This window comes from Centroberyx affinis, unplaced genomic scaffold, assembly GCF_046629955.1.
Source record: "Centroberyx affinis isolate AG114_WGS23_722 - 3 ecotype Tasmania unplaced genomic scaffold, CSIRO-AGI_Caff_v1 ptg001619l_1, whole genome shotgun sequence".
Lineage (NCBI taxonomy): Eukaryota > Metazoa > Chordata > Actinopteri > Beryciformes > Berycidae > Centroberyx > Centroberyx affinis.
This window is the reverse complement of record NW_027280059.1, coordinates 1-19,670: the sequence shown is the minus strand read 5'-3', so window position 1 is coordinate 19,670 and position 19,670 is coordinate 1. Positions and strand designations below refer to the sequence as shown.

Genomic DNA, 19,670 nt, shown 5'->3' with positions numbered 1-19,670 from the left:
CTGTTGCAAGTCATGGGATTGACGTCGTCTAATCGATAAGTACATCGACTTTATTTCACCTTCTTATTTGTTTTAGAGGTAGATCTAACTGTAATGCATAGATTGAGGCCATTTTGTAATCTGGGCTGTTTTAACATTGTTCAATGATAATTGAAGAACACTCTCGCGCGACTTGAATGCAGCTTTACCGGGAACTGTTTACTTGACAATGGTGTCCGTAGGTGAGTGGCTAAGTTATCTATTATGGATTTGTGATGTTTGCTAAGATTTTAGTTTATTTTCGTATTTGGTTTTTGAGTATTTGCTACTACTACTTCTTTAGTATCACTCAGATTATTAAAAAGCGAGGAAAGACCATTGATAGCACACAAAAACATCCAGTATATGTAGCATCAGTTGTAAACGCAGACAACAATTGTTTGAGTAAGTAAATCTATGTCGGTTGGTTTCTCCAAAGGAGCCCAGGTCCTACAGTAGTGACAAATTTTTTTTCCCATTTTCGTCGGACCACGTCGTGTTAAACCTGCATAGCATTGCTAATATTTGTAGTACATTAATGGTGACTATCGTGTGTTCAGTGGAGGTGCTGTGTCTGCTGCTGGTGTCCGTGCTGTGGGGCTGCACCAACCCTTTCCTGAAGAGAGGCACTGAGGGCATAGAGCATGTGACCCGGACCAACAAAGTGTCACAGCTGCTGGCTGAAGTCAAGTTTCTCTTTCTTAATCTCAAGGTAAATTATGAACTCAAATCGTTTGTTTGTCAGCGTGTGTGCGTGTTTAAAATGTCTACGTTTCGTTATATTTGGTTTAATAGCTCCTTATTCCTTGAATTCCCACCCAGTACCTGGTCCCATTCCTTCTGAACCAGAGTGGATCTTTGGTCTACTATTATACTCTGGCTACCACAGGTGAGCTACACACACAGTCACTATCCGATGGCTGCCTCTCTTATACTGTGAAATACAGCATTAATTGTTTTATTAATGGTAGCAATCTATTGTCTATCACTCACTTAGTTACACTAGTGAGTGATAGACAATAGATTGACAATAGAGAGCTCTGTGTTAATGATTCATTAATTGATTATCCATGAATTAATTGAGAACAGGTATGCACACAGACAGATATGGGTAAGCATCACACATAGCACATAGTACAACGATATACACAGGACACACAATTACAAACATAATTTAGCTTGCCTTCTAATCCATGGCCTCAGCAACAAAAGTCCAATGTAAATCATTTCTTACTAAGTATTCCAGTTTTCCTCCATCATCAATATATGACAATATCAGCAGAGAGGTATACCAAAATACATATTAAATACTGTATATGTAAGCCCTAATATCAATATATACATAACTGACATATGTATATATAATTTTGAACACACAAAACCCCACAAAAGTTGTTACACATCCAATAATAAGTCAAATTGTATAGGAGAATGATTTAGCTTCCCTTACATTCCGTCCATACCTTAGCCATAAAACTTGCGGTCCTAAACACATCATTTCTTAATAGCCGTTCTAATATTTCCCCATCATCTGACCAGAAAAATTTTTTGTTTTTGCCATGCATAAAAAAGTGATTCCCTCAAATCATCATATAATGTACAGAGAAACATCAAGTAGAACAGAATTTTGTGCATTTTGCATCTTTACATCCTCAGACTCCAGCTCCATGGGTCAGTACTGGGCACACACAGGAGCCCAGACCTTTACGCACTTTCAATTTACTAATTACTGAACCCAACGCTCTTCCTGCACTCAGCCAGTGACTCTATCCTTACAACTAAATTAGTCATCGGTCACCAATAGTGTTGGTGAGAACACATCCTTTTAATTTAGACGATGACTTGATATTAGGGTAGCTGTTGGCAAAAGATCACTGGAAGCACAAGTGGGAGAATATATCCAATTTAACAAAAGTTCATTTGATTTCAGTCCTGCAGACATTTTTCCTCACATCTCTTCTCTCTTCTCCTTTAATCCAGATTTATCCCTGGCTGTTCCTGTGGCCAATTCACTCACCTTCCTCTGCACCCTGCTCACTGGCAAGTTACTAGGTGAAGAGTTTGGAGGCAAACGTAAGTGACTCATGTTGACGAAATTGATGCATTAGCTTACTTTCCAGAAGACTTAGGCGATCAGATTGCCTGGAGGAGATCTGAAGACTCTGTAAGAACATGCAACAATCCTCCAAAAAAAGTAGCTCCAGTAGCCTCCAAAAATGAGGCTACTGGAGCACATTTGGACACTTTCCTTATATAACACTCAGCAGTGTTATATAAGGAAAAGATACAAATCATTTTTCCTCACATTACTTTATTAGTGTGATAATTGAGTGGTTAAGTCTCCAGCCTCTGTAACATGTGTGCTCGCACTGTCCTGGAATCAAATCCCACCAGAGCTTTCTCTCCTCTGTCTCTCTCACTACCTTCCTTCTGTCCTACTGTAAAGAACAAAACTCAAGAATAATATATGACAGAATACATGACAGAAACTTCAATTTACAGCATAGGTTCCCCCAGTAGAGTAGATGATCTGATTAGATTTTGGAGCACCTTGCTGCATAAATGTGCATATTAATGAGGAAAAACTGATTTTCTTGAAACTACTATATCTCCATAATGCTTTGAGATACAGAGTTCAGATTAAAGGTTATATGCAAGCCTCAAATTGATAGATAATCCTAGTCTAATTAAAGAATCTACACACCTGCATGAGACTAGTTTGAAGCCATAAACACTGGCGCAACAGACTCAACTGAAGTTAAATCAACCACCTCTCCCCTCTGCAGGAGCTGTTGCAGGAATGTTCCTCACCATGGCTGGCATCACTCTGTGTGTCATAAGCTCGATCGGTGACAAGGAGAACACAGGAGAACAGAACCAGGCCGCACACTAACGCCGGTCGACCTCTTGATCTTCCTAGATCAGGATTTAAGCAAATTCTCATATACTGTACCTGCAGCGAGTTTGTAGAAGGCGCAAGGACTGGAGGGGAGAATCTAGATTCAGGTGGTGACAGTGCACAGCTACAGCTCCGGTGGGAGAATTGTGCCTAAATTAACTCAGTGTTGGTTCAAAAAGACCCATCTAGAAACTCCTGTGCTGAGATGGAGGGAAATGGGTTCACATGGGGTTCACCTCGGAGCTAGACTAGATTTATGGTCCTTGCATAGAAATCCCTGGTTGTTAATTCGAAGCACTCTGCTGCCTCGCCATGTTACTGGCATCTATACAAACACTATAGAAACCACATACAAATGAGGTTAGGGTTGGAAATGGACCAATTAAATCTCAGCTCCCAGTTTAACAGGGATATTTTACTGCAGCTGCCTTCTGTCAGCTGTGGTGTGTGTGGGGAAGAGCAGAACAGAACAGAGGACAAATTGCTGGTTATCTTGAGGATAAAGCTGTTTTTGATTCACCTGTTTTTCTTAGGCTCCTCCTCCTTCCCCTTTGCTGGTGATGTATTGCCACAGTAGATATAACACTGTTATTTTCTTATGTTCGTTGTGAAGGAAGCATTATAAGGAACTTAAATGTGAATGATGCTTGCTTAGTTGCTTTAACAGAGACCCTGCTCTATGTGCTGTAAACAGACACAGTTTCTATTCAGAAATAAGAAATAAGTCCTGTAGTAATATATTTATTTTTTTATTGTCACAGTCCACATATTTAATAGACACAATATACTGTACAGATGACATTGTTATTGTTTTGATATACTTGGCTTGTTATGTTGCTGATATTACATTAATAAATTGTTGGAAAAACATGATTTTTCACCTGTTTTGTCTTCCATGACCGATTTATGCAAAACAAAAACATTTTAGGTCTAGCATGTCACAAAATATTGTTTCTTATATACATGTTGTTTATGAAATAAATTGCATCACTGAACATTCACTACACAGTATCTGCGTCACAGTTATCCCTGTAAAATACAGTTTTAGTTCTCTTTTATTGAGAGGACATCAAATGAATGCTTGGCTCATTAGCACAGTTCAAATACTACTATTTCATTTGATTTGACATTCATTTAGCCGCATAGGTCATTGAAGGGATAATCCCTTCAACAATAATTGCTTGGTTATCTGCTATGCCTGTAGTCATAGTTCATCAGCTGATCAAGAGACCTTGTGCAGACCTTGGGTTATTGTGATGATGTGACCTCCTTGACGAAGCCTCCGTTCTCCTCAGCTGCCAGTCCTTCCTGACGATTGGACTGTTCTACTATAACTGACGGGGGATCTTGTGGACTCCCCTGTTCGAGCAAACCATCAAAACAGGGTAAAAACAACAGCAAGTGAGCAAACCTTTTGATTGGACGTGGCTGTAATGATGCCAAAAAGAACTGTGATATACCTTCTTAGGGTTTGGGGATTGTAGATTTGCTCTTTCTACTTCAAACTCCCTGTTCTTTGCTTGGATCCCTCCGCTGGCTGCAGAACTGTCAGATGTGGACGAGGAAGCCCTTGAGTTTGAAGAGGCCAGCTTTGGCTCCGGCTCCTTTTGAGTGTACAGACAGAATTCATTGCTGCTGATTAAGTTTGTACTCAATCTAAGCTCGTACATGTTGTACAGAGTAATTACGTGTGTGTGTGTGTGTGTGTGTGTATACCACTATTTCAGCAGCAGACGCACAATCCTCCTCAGCCTTGGCAGAATTTTGTACTGTTGCTACAGACGTATTCAGGTTTTCTCTCACTGACTGTTGTTCCATGCCATTTTGTTCAGATGACTGCGCCTTCGATAGGACAAACATATTATCCTGTAAACCCATTCGATGCAGAACAACTTAATTGAAACTTTGGTCATACACACATAGTATGACCATCTAAATTCATTACACATCCATACACACACAAACACACCTGCTTTCCATTGTATTTGTGTGGGTGATTTCTCTCACTGTGCACCTCACTCTTCATAATCTCTGTCTGAAATCTCTGTCACATCTATCATTTATGCTGGCTAAGTACTTAATAATACACAAATAGAGGACCTTGGATGCTTCTGTATCAGACTCAAAGCTGTGACTGATAGAGTCCCTTTTCTGGACTGGTATGGCTGAGCCGGTCGGTGTTTCCTTTCCATTTTTCTGCTATCAACAGCAAAAATGTGTAATTACACATTCATCACCCCTGTTTCTCAACTGAGCTGAGTATAATTTGGCAAGAGCACCATAGTTATTTGTAATACAGACCATCATGTGTCCATAATCCTGTAAATGATGATCATTTGTCCAAATTATATCCTCATCCTCAGGGTCTGTTCATTATTCATAAAGAAAATCTTTTCGCAATAGCCCTACGCTTTACCCAACAGTGGAAGAATATAATTAGTATAATCAGTGTGATAATCATTATAATCATTGAATGTGACTTTCTCATCTACATTTGTTCATGTAGATGAGAAGGTATGGTAAGGTGGTAAAGGTAAGGTGAGGTAAGGTGATGAATATAAACAAAAGACTGCAGGCATCATGCTCACCTGCTCTGTGTTGTGCAGATAATCATCTCTTTCATTTAGGTCCTCATCCTCCACTATGGCTGCCACTCTCTTAAGATGGAAGAGAAAGAAAGAAGAGTGCAGAAATGAGAGATAGATTCACCTCTGCTTTAAGCCTATATTCCAGGGTTGAGTTTAGGGCTGATTGCAACATATCTCCTTCAGTGGGATTGTAACGTGTATCATTAGGGGAGACTGGGGACATTGGGATGACTGTGAAGTTAACCTGGTCAACAGGAAGGTCTGTTGCTGTATTTTCATCCTCCTGCACCTCCTCAGCTCCTCGTACCTCCTCTCTCCTCTTTCGCACTCCCCTCTTAAACACACTGGGCTGGACTGCAATAAACAGAAATCAAAACACTGCTGCTGCCACGCAAAAATCAATATACTCAATGCAGCAGACATGAAACTGGCTATCTAAAATTATATTTAAGAAAAACAGACACAAGATAAAAAAAAGATACGAGTCACTTCTGTCTTGTTTTGTTATCTGATCTTGAACAATAAAAGTAAATTTTGCACACTTGCAGGTGTGTGTGTGTGCGTGCATGTGTTCGATGGGTGTCCTAACCAGATCGACTGCTGACTGGCGGTCTTGGTTGGCCTCGGTCTTTACGGATCTTGACCGGCCCGGTGTAGAAGACAGAGCTCTCCTCCTCTCTCCTGGTCCTTCGCTGAGCGGCTTGTGTTGCTGCAACATCCGCAGCTTCATCACCCGTCGACTTCACCCTGCGCCCATCTGACTGGAATTCAATGGGTAAAATAGAATAAACTAGTCACTCGTGTAGCCAGAGGTGGAAAGTAACTAAGTACATTTACTCAAGTACTGTACTTAAGTACAATTTTGAGGTCCTGGCACTTAACTTGAATATTTCCATTTTGTGAGACTTTATACTTTTACTCCACTACATTTCAGAGGGAAATATTGTACTTTTTACCCCACTACATTAATCTGACAGCTGTAGTTACTACTATAGTTACTTTGCAGAATAAGGTTTTACATGCAAAACATATGATAAGCTCATAAAATATGATGCATTGTTAGAGTTTAAACTCCTCAACAGTATATGGAGCAGTTAGACCTACAACATTAAAATACTTCTTACAGGTTAATGCATCAATAATTTAACACCCTGAAAGAATGAGTACTTTTACTTTTGATACTTATGTATATTTTACTGCTAATACTTCTTTACATTTACTTAAGTAGAATGCAGAACTTTTACTTTTAATTAAGTATTTTCCCATTATGGTATTAAATAAGTAAAGGATTTGAGCACTTTTTCCACCACTGTGTGTAGCCATATCACATACAGAGAAAAAACAGCTTCTGTATGTCTCACCAGTGGGTTCATTGTGTTATAGGCAATACAAACCAAACAAATCAGCATCTAATGGAAAGGCGGCACCAATGTAGCTCCTGTACTGTGAATACAACACAGTGGAGGATTGTTCTCTACCTCTGGGGAGTCGAGGAGAGCTGAGTCACTGTATCTGTCTTCTGGACCGCTTCCTGCTTTCCTGTTCTAAGAGAAACACAGAAGAGGTGTCCTTTGTTGCCTATCTTTGTTTTTCAGTTAATTATGTTTTGACAGCTGTCATTCAGACCTGACATGTTGCAAATGAAGCACCGGTTGCAGTGTAATTCGGGTTTTAAGACAATATTTTTGGGGACATAACACATTTGACAACATTATGATACACCACTGGAAGGAAGGTGAGCAAATTATATACTGTCAGGTAAAAGTGGAAAACCAAAATTTACCTCAGCTCTCCGCAACAGCCTCCTCTTTCCTGGGTAATATCTGCAAAGTAAAGAAAATCATTGTAATGTAAAGAAAGTGAGAGATAGAAGTAGTATTTTCTGACAATACCTATCTCATGTTATAGCTCAAAACAGACAACACATACACACACACACACAGGCGGATGAATAACAATACCTCTCTGTGGCTTTTGAAACCAACAGCTCCACATATGGAAGTTTCTTGAACCTTTCGGTTCCCACGGCAACATAGCAATGGCCGGTCTCCAGTTCTCCTGCTGAGGACACAGTCACTCCCTCCAGAGAGCACAACCTGATGAAGCACAGGGGTTAGACAGATATTTATGTGTCTCTCTGTTTGCACGCTGTGTGTGTGTGTGTGTGTGTGTGTGTGTGTGTGTGTGTGTTTCTGACCTGCGCACAGCTCCAGTCCGTAAGCTGACCTTCTCTGTGACCAGACTCAGGATCTGTTCCAGGTCCTGCTGCATGCTCCGGGGAATGATGAATCGGAATGGTGGACACAGTAGATCTCCATTACGGAAAACGCTGAATAGAAACATAAGAGAAAGTGAGCTCAGATGATAACTGCGTGGGCTTTGGATGGTTATTTATTAGGAATGGGACAATATGCCTATCTCATACAATTCGATACGTGATATGGGGTTCACAATTCGATACAACCAGAAGTTCAATGGCAACAAAGTATGACAGTATGTGCAGAATTATGTTTATTTAAAGTGCAAATAGTAGAATTTCGATGGAGAGTTTGCGAAATTGTGATGGGAAAGCCGTCTCATTTGTGATTACTACAGCAGAATAAAATGTAGCTAATATCGCGATTCATTTTTCTGCCCTACGATACGTATTGTCACAGTTTTGTATTGCAATATATTGAATATTGATATATCGTCCCATCCCTATTATGTGTATGTGTATGTGTATGTGTGGGTGTGAATGTGTGTGTGTGTGTGTGTGTGTGTGTGTGTGTGCATGTTGTCTGCCAAACTCACCGTATGATGCATGGTACAGGTATAAACTTCCTCCATTTGGCTGAGACATTTGGCCTCTGGATTATTCTTGCCTGGTGGGGGAATTCAGGAAATAAGACTATGATGTATGCTGTTGCATAACATTATAATGTTGTCTTTTGTTCAGTAATATAATACATTTGTAAAGTCCCTCATCGGATTGACGTCATCCACATTCTGCACATTAAATGCACAGTACATCCACCGCAGCAAAGTCAGATATCCAAAATGTGTAATGAATGAATAACTATTCCACTCATGTCAGCTCAAGTGCTGCAGCCATGGAAACGAACGTCACCCCAAGTCTTTTCCAATGGCACATTCACATGCCGTGTCTGATCTGAGAGCTGCTCGACCCATGTCCTCACATACCAATGAAATGTGGAGGCACTAGAGTCAATACTCACTGACACCCGCGTCCGCTTCTGCAATAAATCAGTGAATCCAGAACAAACCACACACAGCATATCTTGGCTTAATGTCTCTACTTTGAAGTGACGCACATATGATGCATTTACAGTGTCTCTGAAAATGAAGCGAAGGCGTGGGGCCGTCAATATGGGACTGGGCATTAGGCCTGCCCAGACATGCACACAGCTTGATAACACTGTGTGAAGGGATAAGGCTTTGTTTTACCAGTAGGATCACACTCTCTCTCTCTCACCCGCACACACACAAAAACACACACACACACACACACTTCCTGCATTGCTCCACAGCAACTCACAACACAGGCATGTAAGACTTTTAAACCAAAAGCCTCTAAGACACAGTAGCTAAACAATCTGCTTTCCAAATGGCAGACACCCAAGGCACACACAATTACTCTCTACTCTTTCATGTTTTTCAGAAAAGTAACACTGACGCTTAAAGACCAAAAACACACTCTGGGTCTGAAAACCATTCAGTCATCCCTGCCAGCTGGTCAGAATACAAAGCAAGCACTCGCCATCATGAGTGGCTCTGAGTGTGTGTATTTGTGTTTGTGTGTGTTTAAGAAGGCTTTGAAAATAGTTTTGTGTGAAATGGTGTGGTATAAGAGTCATTCATGACACAGAGAGAGCCTTTCTCTGCATAACACTACCGCATCACCATGCCCTGCCTGCCTTTCAATATAGAGAAACAGGTTTAATTCTAACGACTAAAGAGAGCAAGGTCAGGTTCAGATTCATTCAGAGACCTAACTTTCCCCCGATGAAAGTTTTCAGCGTATTGTGTAACCTATGGTGCAGTTTGACACCTGACTTGTGGCTATACATCTAACTGTAATTACTGAATGTAATGTCACTTTAAGAGCGGTGACTCCTGCAAGCTCTAAGTGAATGGTTGATGGACAGCACAATCATTAGCCGATTATTTACGGTAATTTACATGACAACCGATGACATCAATGGGACCGTAAGAGTGCGGTCTGACACACACACAGTCACAGAAAGTGAATCTAATCTACCAAATGCTAACATAACAAAAGGCATATGTGCTGTTAAATATATAGGCAAATAGGGACTTGTCTCGGTAATGGAAAATCCTGCACTAAGCTACACAAACAGTGATTTTCATATTTGACTTGGCACAAGGTTCAAATGGTGCAGATACAGCTTGATATAAGTGGTGCAGCCCGGCTGCCCCCACTGAGCAATGCGGTGGTGCATTCCTCCTGGTTAGACTAGGATTAATGAGTTATGGACTGATCTGTTGGCCTGAAAGGAAGCTGCCCACATGAGAAACCATAGCCTACCTGAGTTCCTTCACGGGCAACTGGCTGCTTTTTCATTCCTGTGTTCAGGTAACTACATGTGAAAACAACAACAGATATGATAAAGAATAACAACATTTGAAAAGCAGATTAGCCTGACACCAACACTTCATTATTTGATCCATGTTCCAACACAGGATTCACTCATTCTGCTGTATATTGGACATCAAAACAAAAAAAATAGTATTTTAGGAGGCAGAGAGCCTCTTTCCTTATGGGAAACTGTACATCAGAATGATTAGTTACCAACATTTAGTATATGGGTCTTGTACTCACTCCAGTTTCTTGAACCTCTCAAAGCCCGCAGCAACATACTGGCCTCCAGTCTGAAGGTCCTGCAGCTCTGTGACCCTGTGGCCCTGCCTGGGGGTGTACAGGCTCCTGACGGCCAGCGGAGCGCTGATGCTCTGGGTCACTTCGTTTAGAAAGGCCTCCATAGTGGCCACCTGTCGCTGGTTGACCACGAACCTCCGCCCGCAGTAGAAGGGGTCTCCGTTCCTGTACACCACCACGCTCTTCACTGGAGGCAGGAGAGCCGCGGCTGCAGAGGAGGTCCCACTGCTGGCAGCCATCTCCGAGTCCACACACCCGCCACACAGCAATAAAACATGGAAGCACAATGTCAGTCCAGGCTGGTTAGTGTCTTGGAGTCCACACACACATGGCGTAGCCTCATTCTCAGCACATACACACACTTCTGTCAAGTTTACCCACCAAACCTGGAGCTGCATTACTGACCACCTTCATACACTAAGATATTCACACTCACACACCACATTCTTTCAATCTCCTCTTTGGGTCACACTGTCCAACAACTACACATAATTACACACCCATATCACATGATCTCTCATCTATCGACCACTTACACACACACATTGCTCAGACACTCACTAGCCTGGCGCAAGGTGAAGCAGAGAAATTGTAGAATTGAAGGCAAAGGTGAAAATTAGTCCAGCTCTTTGTTGTTGTGGTCTGTCTGGACTTCCACTCACCACGTTCTGCTCCCTCGTTCCCCTTCACACACATACACACACACACACACACACACGCTACTCCACTGACGGCTGTGAGTATTTCCTGGTTGCCATGGCAGCATGGCCAGCAATGACTGGCTTTGTGGGCCAAACCATCAGCAGCAACCACAACAAAAGAGAGAGACAGAGGAGGAGAGAATGGGTGGGTCGAAGTGTTTTAAGCTGAATCAATAAGATAACCTCTAAACCCAGTCGTCTGTTTTTCCAAAATAATTCAGAAAGTAGACATGAACTCCCAAATGATTCACAAGCAAGTCAAGAACCAGCAGCTGAAAGAGCCATTACTGAAAATTCTCAGAAATTACTCATTCCAAAAAACTAAAATAGGGCTGGACAATGCTGTTTACACTCAAATTAGTCTCTTGCTTTTTCCAATTAACACTTTAAATGACACTGACATCATTAGAAGACAGCAGCATTATAGTGGGCTGTCATGTGAATATTTGTGGGATGAACTTTTCACGTGATGAGAGCCCATTCAATGTGCGCCAAATGGGAAATTTGAGCTTCTGTGAGGCCATCGCTTGAATCTCTTTCATGAATCCTTTTTCTGAACAATAGTCACTACCTCCACCTACAATATAATGCTATAAAGACAATGTCAGCACCATTCTAGTAGCAACAACAGCAGTAGGAACAGTGGACGTGTTACATTCCCAAGAAAATGTGTACAATACTAGAAAATACAGAAAATATTAGAAAAATAAAGTTTATTCTTTTTTTTTCAATTTCAACAAATAACAAAAACAATGTACAGCTTTATAAACACATAATATCTTTGAAACATGTGATAAATCACTATCTGATAGAAAACTATCTGAAAAGTAATTTATATACTCTGTGCACTTGTCTCATAAAGTCATTGCTAAAAGATGCCATGAGAGTGAGTTCAGTCTATTGTCCTCAGTCAGAGCTTCAGTCCTGTATTATTGAGTCCAGTTCAGATGACTTTGGTTACGTCTGCTGTCAGGATGTGCTCAGCGTCTCTTTCAGTGACAAATACTGTAGGAAAGAGAGAGAGGGGGAAAAAATCATTAAAAGTTCTTTTTTTTGCTGCCAAGTTATACCCTGTAATCAAATGGTTGAGTGAGCACACTCACAGTGCATGACAACAAATCTGCAGAAAGCAATGGATTATGCAGGCGAAATTATGACACATGCATACATGTCTCAGTGTGATTCTCCTGGCGCTTTTCTTGGCAGTGAGGTCTGAAGTAATTATTAACTTTCCGTCCACAATTACACTTGAAAATTGAGTGCTAGGGTGCGTTAGCGCATCCCGCTTATCCTCTCTGTGGGTTCAGAGGGGTTTACACAGGGCTTTCTCAGTGCTCATTACTCATTATATTTCTTGGCCCCTTTACACTTTCTGGAGCTGCAGGGTGCTGCATGGGAACAGCGGTCTGGGATTCATTAAAATATTTATTATGTTAATGAATAAATTAGAGGATTCAATCAGTACCCAGTTTGACAGCTTTTGACAGTTTACAGCTGACCATGCTGTTTCTTGATTTATACACGTTTTGGTTGCGAGGTCACACTGTAGGAACAAAAACAGGCTTATACATGTAGCTTTAGGAACCATGTTTATAAGCATCAGCTGGATGTTTATAGTCTTTGGGGCATGTTGACTGTGAAGTCAATAAGTAGCAACTGATTCTGGTTCTGCGTGCAGGCTCATTCCCTGTCTCAGGCAATGGCTGCAAATATACAATGGTTCTTATTGGACTCTTACATTATGAGTACTATTTTGAGGAAAACAACTTTTTGGTCCTGTGCACCTACTTACTTATTTCTGGAGGTCAATCAATAAATTTTATCTTGCAGCGAGAGCAATTTTCTTACAGCAGGAGTCTGCCACTGCTGAGTGAATGTAGGGGAAACACTACATCTCTCTCTCTCTTTCTCTCACCTTTTTCCTGCTGGCAATGGCCTGCTGGAGCCAGAGCAGCTCCATGGCCAGGGTGTTTCTATGGAGACGCAGGGCTTCTGGGGTACGGGGCACCTCCTGGGCCAAACAGTACTGCCACGGACCTGGGGTAGGGATGGCATATTCAGAATGACACATGAAACACACGTTACACAAAAATGTCCAACTAATTTAGTATAATATTGTCTTGTTTTTGGTAAAACACCTAAAAAAATCTGCCATTTGGAGTTTATTTCCAATTAATTTTCTCCTGTTTTGAGAATTTTCTTGAAGCAAATGACTAAATCCTGAAATAAGTCAGATCACTTGACTAGTATCAAGATAATATCACTTCACTTCTTGAAGCAAATTGTAATGCATGTGCAATAGGTGAAGTTATCTCACTGGCAAGATTCTTCACTCAAAAAAAGGTAGTGAACACTACCTGTACTACATGTACACCTCTCACCTTTGTGAGAGTGATTGTAGTTCATCTCCAGCCCCAGACTGCTCCAGACAGTGGTAGCTTCTCCTGTGCTCTCCATCACTCCTCCGTCTTCATCCCCCACCTGGTCCCCCGAACTGCTGTCTCTCTGCCCCTCTCCATGCCCTCCAGCGGGGATACTGGGGGAATAGACCCCGGAAAGGGAGACCTGTCTCCGGCTGTGTGAATCATCTCTCTCAGCTGCTATCTTCTCTGGAAGGAGACAATGAGCTGCTCCTCTCTCCTCCGACAGAGACGCTGGTGGAGGATTCTGGGGACAGGCACTGACATCTGGTGCTGGTTTCAACGCCTTGCTGACAGAGCAGCTTGGTTTCGGTCTTAGAAATGGGCCATCCTGGTGATGAATGATAAAGAGTATGAATAAAAGATCTGATGTGCTGAACCAACACGGTCACATTCTCATAATAGTGTCATCTTACAGTGTCTGTGAAGTGGGGAATGGGGACGATGGTCTCCCTCCACTCTAAATGGGCCAAGTCCCCATCAATTTCTCTCACGATGTCTTCAAAATCTTCCCGTGCACTGTAGATTTCTTTTCTCACCAAGTATCCACGGACATGTGCCTAGCGAAGAGAGGAGAGTTACACTATCTTACTGGTAAGTTACACAAGCTTTCTGCCTGGTAGCAGCTGTGAGCCTACTGGTCAAACTAACGTTAACCTTATGATTGAACTAACGTCAAGGCTTGCTAACAGCTAACAGCTATTTTAAAGTAGGTTAAACAAAATACGAATTAGCTCCAAAACACCACAACCATAAAGACAGCTTGTAATACCTACTACCCATGTCACTTTATAGTAAACAATAGTGCGAGTCGCTTTAACAATAGCCATTTAGTACCTGAAAATAGGTTAATATCTTCTCCCACTGACTTCTCTCCATTGCTATGGTAACGCCGCTATGCTGCAAATGTCGCGGGATAGGGAATCGAACTTTTGATTTTCTTCCGGTGTTACACTAAAGAAATAAAAGCCTGTTCGTGTGAACTATAGCTAACCATGCAACTTTATCAGTTCAGCTTTTAGTCAGACATATTATTATGGCTACGATATACTTGTAGTAAGCCAATTTAAACTAAAAAAAGATTCTGGAATAAAAAAAAATATCGTTACATGGTGTTTTATTTTGAAAAACACGTGGGCGGAAGTAAATGTGTGTTTATATATTTTTTTTTCATTTCGTAATGTTGCCGCTCGCCACATGGGCTTGTTTGCTCAGGTTTAACACCACAACTAGTCAAAATGAGTAACGTTAGTGGAACAAATCAAAGGACTTTGTTCCAGACTTGGGGTGCAACCGTTTCTCAAAGCAACGTTGTTCAACCGAAAAATACGGGCAAGAAAGCAGCCGCTGGACGGTGTAGAGCAACCCCAAGCAGCTCTGTAGCTAAAACACATCCTCCTCGCAGTTCACTATGGAGTGAAACTGGTCAGGGGTCCACCTACACACCAGAGTGCCAAGTGAGGATACAGGACCCTAAATCGGCTGATGAAGATGATGATGACGATGACCTGATGGTGGTCGCTGTCTATGAAGCTGAAAGGACTCTGCAACTTGATGCAAACTTTGTCCAAGATGACAACCCGGTAGGAACAGAGAGCTCTGCCCTCTCCCCCGTCCCATCAGGCGGACAGTGCTACCCAGACTTCCCTGGCTTTGACAGCTCGTCAGCTAAGGTATGGATCTACCCCTCCAACTACCCCATCAGGGAGTACCAGCTGAAGATATCAGAGGCCGCCTTGTTTCAGAACACCCTGGTGTGTCTTCCCACCGGGCTGGGAAAGACATTCATAGCCTCTGTGGTCATGTACAACTTCTATCGCTGGTACCCATCGGGGAAGATTGTATTTATGGCTCCCACCAAACCGCTTGTGGCACAACAGATTGAGGCCTGTTACAAAGTGATGGGGATCCCGCAGACTCACATGGCGGAGCTGACAGGTATGATGCTGTAAATGACAAACTCTGACATTCCACTTTTCTGCTTTTACCTGTTAACTGACGAGACTATCTGATCCACAGGCAGCACAGCAGCAGGGCAGAGGCAGGAGCTGTGGAGGGCGAAGCGCGTCTTCTTCCTCACCCCTCAGGTGATGGTGAACGACCTGTCCAGAGACACCTGCCCGGCCCTGCAGGTCAAGTGTGTGGTGATCGACGAAGCCCACAAGGCGCTGGGCAACCACGCCTACTGTCAGGTACAGGGGCCGTTTCTCCTCCTGAGTATGTTCCATGCACGGTCTTGACATGAAGCTCGTGTATTCATGGCTCATGACTTGTTTTTCGCCCCTTTCCTCAGGTGGTCCGGCAGCTCGGCAGTCAGACACGGCAGTTCCGCATCCTGGCTCTCAGCGCCACTCCAGGTGGAGACACCAAGGTGGGTACAATGTGTGTCTGTTCATATGTCTGTCTCTCTGTCTGTTTTTTTTTAAATTTATATCGGAAAAAAGGCTAATACACCATACAAGCTATTTAAAACACTTTGGGCCCTACTCAGCAAAACTGCAGGTTTGCAGAGGATTCCTGTTCTGCAGCAGTGGGAATAGAAAGGTATTTAGAAGAAAGATTCCCATATCTTTCTTCGAAATACCTTAATAAGAAAAAAGAGTTTATAAAAGAAGAAACAAAGGAAGAGTTTAGAATTAAAAATTATTCTGGCTCTTGGTTCGGAGACAATCCCAGATATTAGCTGCACAACAAGTCAATGATGCGGAGCTGACCCTTCAGTATTTTATGATTTCGTTTAAAGGTGACGAGATGCGATATTGAATGTGACCATAAAAACCACTTCTCCATCTGACTGCTCCTCTGTCTCATCTCTCTCTCCCTCACTCTGTCCCTGCAGTCAGTGCAGCAGGTGATCTCTAACCTGCTGATCTCTCACATCGAGCTGCGTTCAGAGGAGAGCCCAGACATCCGGGCCCACTCCCACCAGCGCAGCGTGGAGAAGGTGGTGGTTCCAATGGGAGAGATGGTTGCTGCTCACCAGACACGCTACCTGCAGGTAGGCTCACGCCAGTGCTGTGTCATATTTAGCTAGAATCCTTATAACTTTTGTTTGGTCTTGACTCAGAGGTCAAAGTTGAGGGGATTTGAAAAAGGTGCCGAGACTGGATTTCTGTCCGTGTATTGATTGTATAATTTAATGGCAGCTGCAGTGTTTTATGCAGATTAATTCTTATTTGAATCAAGCTTTTCTTACCCATAACATTTTCATATTCAGATTGAATCATATCAGTAATTTAAAAGAACAAGACTCATTGCAAACTGTCTCACTGAACTCACTTTATTAATATTCACCTGCATTTCTTTTAAAGTAACCTTCATCAGGTTACTTTAAAAGGCACTACCAACATACCTGTATAGACAACAGCAAAATGTCCTGACCAATCAGGACACACTTCATTCCAAGTAATCCCTAACACAGCTTGTGTCTTATTAAGGTCAAAGGACCCACCTATATCAGTCATATCAGTAATAAAATCACAAACAAGTCGACAGACATACACAGACAAACTTAGTTTTGTATTCAAACTTCCCTCCACTGCTTCTTCTTTGGTTGCCTCATGACCTATATTGTGTGACATTTGTTTTTGGTGCTTTGCTGCCATCTTCTGGTCAATATGTGCCTCTTCAGTACCAAAATTCCCTTCTCATGTCAGAATCCTTTCTCAATATCACCTTTTTTTTCCATCGCTGTGTGATGCTTACTGGGCCCATTAATAATGGCTGGATTGATGTGTAACGAAAACAGCATCCTAGGGCGCTCTGTGGTCTGTGTGGTTGTTAGTCAGACTAGATGGGTCTGGATCATTAGAGGAACCCCAGACTCTCTCCGTGTCATGAGTTGGTTCATTAGTGTCTGTACTGTACTGCAGGTATGCAGCTTCACCTCAGACTAATCTGCCTCAACTGGCTGGACCGCTGGAATGTCACAGCTGCGGTTGAAAGATTAGGCCTGTTGTATATTATCCCCGCTGGGTCTTCATACTCTAGATAAATACAAGTTCAACTTTTTTTTATGGTGCTTTATCACAGTGATGCCTCAAGACACCAACAATCACCAACTAACAAGAAAGTCGTCTGGTAGAATCTAAAAATAGCAAAAAAGATAAATGAGGAAATCGATTTGGATTATGTGTTGATACTAGTGTCATTTTTCTCACTCGTTCCCTAATTGTATTGAGTTTCCTCTTTCTCCTTCTCTCCTTACCCCCTGGAAAGTGTCTGTAACCTGCTGATTAACCTCCATTTCTCATTGCCTCATTAAAAGCAGCTGATTTGACTAGACGTACACAAAGAAGCTGTTTAATGGAATCGTAGTCAGTGCTTTGACCTTTGTGTCGGTCCAGAGGCTTTGAGAGGATCAGGAGTTCAGACGGTCTTGTACTCTGGTGTAAACTGAGCTCTGCTGCAGTCATTCAGGCTGAACAGACTGTCAGACAAATAAGAAAAATGAACCAGTTACCCGGGCAGCAGGGTTTATGGTCAGTTTAATGAAGTGATAGATCAGAGATAGATCAGTGTGGATCTTCATAACCTGTTAAGCAGGCTCCTGTCTCCTTATGTCTCAGCATTGTGGTTGTGGTTTTGTTTGATCATAGAGGGAGGCAGAGGCTCTATAGAGACATGGCCTGTGAAGACAGTGTGTTGCAGTCTGTAATGGAACCTGGTGGTGTTAAATTAGTTTTAGTGGCATTCCCTATGAATCCACACTCTTTTGTCCAAAAACAATTCAGTTTTTCATTAAATCTGAAGTGCTGATCTGAAGTTTATAGCTGAGCCCATAATAATTTGTATATGCTCAAGACAAGATGTAAGAATCAAAACACCCAGGTTCTGATTTTAATGTCATTTTTCATTTATATTATACTAAGTTTTACTGTCTGTTTGCCTTTGCTAAAGATTATTACTAACACAAATCAAATTCATCATTTCCAGCTTTCAATAAGGGACTAGAGGCCTCCCATCAGCTTGTGTCATATTCCCATGAGAGAATAATATACTATATTGTTCAGTAGTCAGTACTCTGATACATTACTGTGTGTGTGTGTGTGTGTGTGTGTGTGTGTGTGTGTGTCTCCCTCTTGTGAGAGCTCATCATGTTACTATGCCCTAGTAACTGAGCCCCAGTTCTTCCCCTTAGTCTATGCTACATGTTTCAGAACAAATTGGGGCGTGACTCCTTTTGTTTGCCTCATATTTTGATCTCAGAAAGGAAATACTAGCCTTAAGGCCTAGAAGTACAGTTGTTGTTTGGTCACCTCCAACACAGCTTATCAGTAGCCAAAACACAGCCTACTAGCCTTTGCACACTTTTATTATGTTTTCCAGGCTGCTGGTGGAATGTTGTAATTCATATAAAATTGTTGTTTTATTGGATTAGTAAAAATACTACTTCACTTATCATAACAGGAGGTGTTTCATTAACAGCATGTGAGGCGTTTGGGTTTTGTTTCCTTCCCCACAAATTGAGAGCACATGTTGCAAGGGATGAGAATCTGTAGCAAGAGACACGGAGGGTATGAATCAGTTTGCGAAACTACACTCATAACGTCATCATGTATCCCTCTCCACCATATCATCAAACAGCATCATTTGAAGCATTTTTCTAACCTTCTATTCTATATTCTAAATAGTCTATATTCTAATTCTAATTCTCATATTCTAATACTTTAATATTCATAAAAACGCGTAGAAGTGGAAGCCAAAATGCTATGGAGGTGCATGCATTATATTGAGTCATTGCTTTTTTAAGTAGCAATGGGAGGATTTAAAATAATTAAAATTGAGCTGAAACTGCACTACATTGAAATGTCTGCTGCACCACAATATGACAAACCCAAAGAAATTCATTATCACATCATTCAAAGAAAGGAAACAAGCGTCACCTTTTATTGAACAAAACAAAGAAAACCACAGTAGCTTTTGTTTTTGGACTTCATTGAATTTCCACAGTACAGCACACTTTTACAAAACACTGAAAAATAAGCAAAAAAACAAAAAATGGAAATAAATCCTTAAACTGGATGTTCCCAAATAACCAGGCTCTTAAAGGGAAAATAAACCCAAATTTACCATGATTTTACAAGTGTCTGCTCATCTAGAGTTGCCATAGAGCATCATATCCATTCTACATTCAATACAAAG

General features: G+C 41.7%; 4 protein-coding genes across 5 annotated transcripts; 2 read left to right on the top strand and 2 right to left on the bottom strand.

Annotated features, from left to right (window-relative positions):
* Positions 1 to 197: 197 nt before the first annotated feature.
* On the top strand, positions 198 to 3,774 carry tmem234 (transmembrane protein 234). Of its 2 annotated transcripts, XM_071528114.1 has the most exons (5): positions 198 to 221; positions 579 to 730; positions 841 to 907; positions 1,999 to 2,091; positions 2,805 to 3,774. In XM_071528114.1, exons 1-5 carry the CDS (start codon positions 209 to 211, stop codon positions 2,909 to 2,911), a joined length of 432 nt encoding a protein of 143 aa, XP_071384215.1. In that variant the 5' UTR covers positions 198 to 208; the 3' UTR covers positions 2,912 to 3,774. The 2 variants fall into 2 exon arrangements, with proteins under 2 accessions (XP_071384215.1, XP_071384214.1); XM_071528113.1 differs by lacking the exon at positions 198 to 221 and having other exon boundaries at positions 557 to 730.
* Positions 3,775 to 4,165: 391 nt separating this feature from the next.
* LOC139651251 (doublecortin domain-containing protein 2-like) lies at positions 4,166 to 10,644 on the bottom strand. Its single transcript, XM_071528098.1, has 11 exons — positions 10,349 to 10,644; positions 10,055 to 10,106; positions 8,299 to 8,369; positions 7,703 to 7,834; positions 7,467 to 7,601; positions 7,289 to 7,328; positions 6,984 to 7,049; positions 6,104 to 6,266; positions 5,750 to 5,859; positions 5,506 to 5,574; positions 4,166 to 4,276 (listed from the first exon to the last, which is right to left on the bottom strand). The coding sequence occupies exons 1-11, from the start codon at positions 10,642 to 10,644 to the stop codon at positions 4,166 to 4,168; spliced, it is 1,245 nt and encodes a 414-aa protein (XP_071384199.1).
* Positions 10,645 to 11,891: 1,247 nt separating this feature from the next.
* Positions 11,892 to 14,413, bottom strand: iqcc (IQ motif containing C). Its single transcript, XM_071528096.1, has 5 exons — positions 14,364 to 14,413; positions 13,943 to 14,086; positions 13,488 to 13,857; positions 13,022 to 13,143; positions 11,892 to 12,111 (listed from the first exon to the last, which is right to left on the bottom strand). The coding sequence occupies exons 1-5, from the start codon at positions 14,403 to 14,405 to the stop codon at positions 12,076 to 12,078; spliced, it is 714 nt and encodes a 237-aa protein (XP_071384197.1). The 5' UTR covers positions 14,406 to 14,413; the 3' UTR covers positions 11,892 to 12,075.
* A 624-nt stretch (positions 14,414 to 15,037) lies between these two features.
* Positions 15,038 to 16,524, top strand: LOC139651265 (Fanconi anemia group M protein-like; the record flags this gene model as incomplete). The annotated part of the gene is made up of 4 exons (XM_071528121.1): positions 15,038 to 15,464; positions 15,546 to 15,718; positions 15,820 to 15,897; positions 16,366 to 16,524. Coding segments are annotated over exons 1-4 (837 nt in total), but the record flags the coding sequence as incomplete, so codon positions are not given.
* Between the last annotated feature and the right edge of the window lie 3,146 nt (positions 16,525 to 19,670).

Coding starts and splice junctions, on each gene's coding strand:
- iqcc (XM_071528096.1), bottom strand. CDS start 14,405: ATGGAGAGAAGTCAGTGGGAGAAGATATTAACCTATTTTCAG. Junction 14,087..14,363: donor AGATATTAACCTATTTTCAG/GTACTAAATGGC, acceptor TCTCTTCGCTAG/GCACATGTCCGTGGATACTT. Junction 13,144..13,487: donor CTACAATCACTCTCACAAAG/GTGAGAGGTGTA, acceptor TCCCTACCCCAG/GTCCGTGGCAGTACTGTTTG.
- LOC139651251 (XM_071528098.1), bottom strand. CDS start 10,644: ATGGCTGCCAGCAGTGGGACCTCCTCTGCAGCCGCGGCTCTCCTGCCT. Junction 5,860..6,103: donor ACCAAGACCGCCAGTCAGCA/GTCGATCTGGTT, acceptor TGTTTATTGCAG/TCCAGCCCAGTGTGTTTAAG. Junction 5,575..5,749: donor CAGACCTTCCTGTTGACCAG/GTTAACTTCACA, acceptor TTCCATCTTAAG/AGAGTGGCAGCCATAGTGGA.
- tmem234 (XM_071528113.1), top strand. CDS start 557: ATGGTGACTATCGTGTGTTCAGTGGAGGTGCTGTGTCTGCTGCTGGTG. Junction 908..1,998: donor TTATACTCTGGCTACCACAG/GTGAGCTACACA, acceptor CCTTTAATCCAG/ATTTATCCCTGGCTGTTCCT. Junction 2,092..2,804: donor TGAAGAGTTTGGAGGCAAAC/GTAAGTGACTCA, acceptor TCCCCTCTGCAG/GAGCTGTTGCAGGAATGTTC.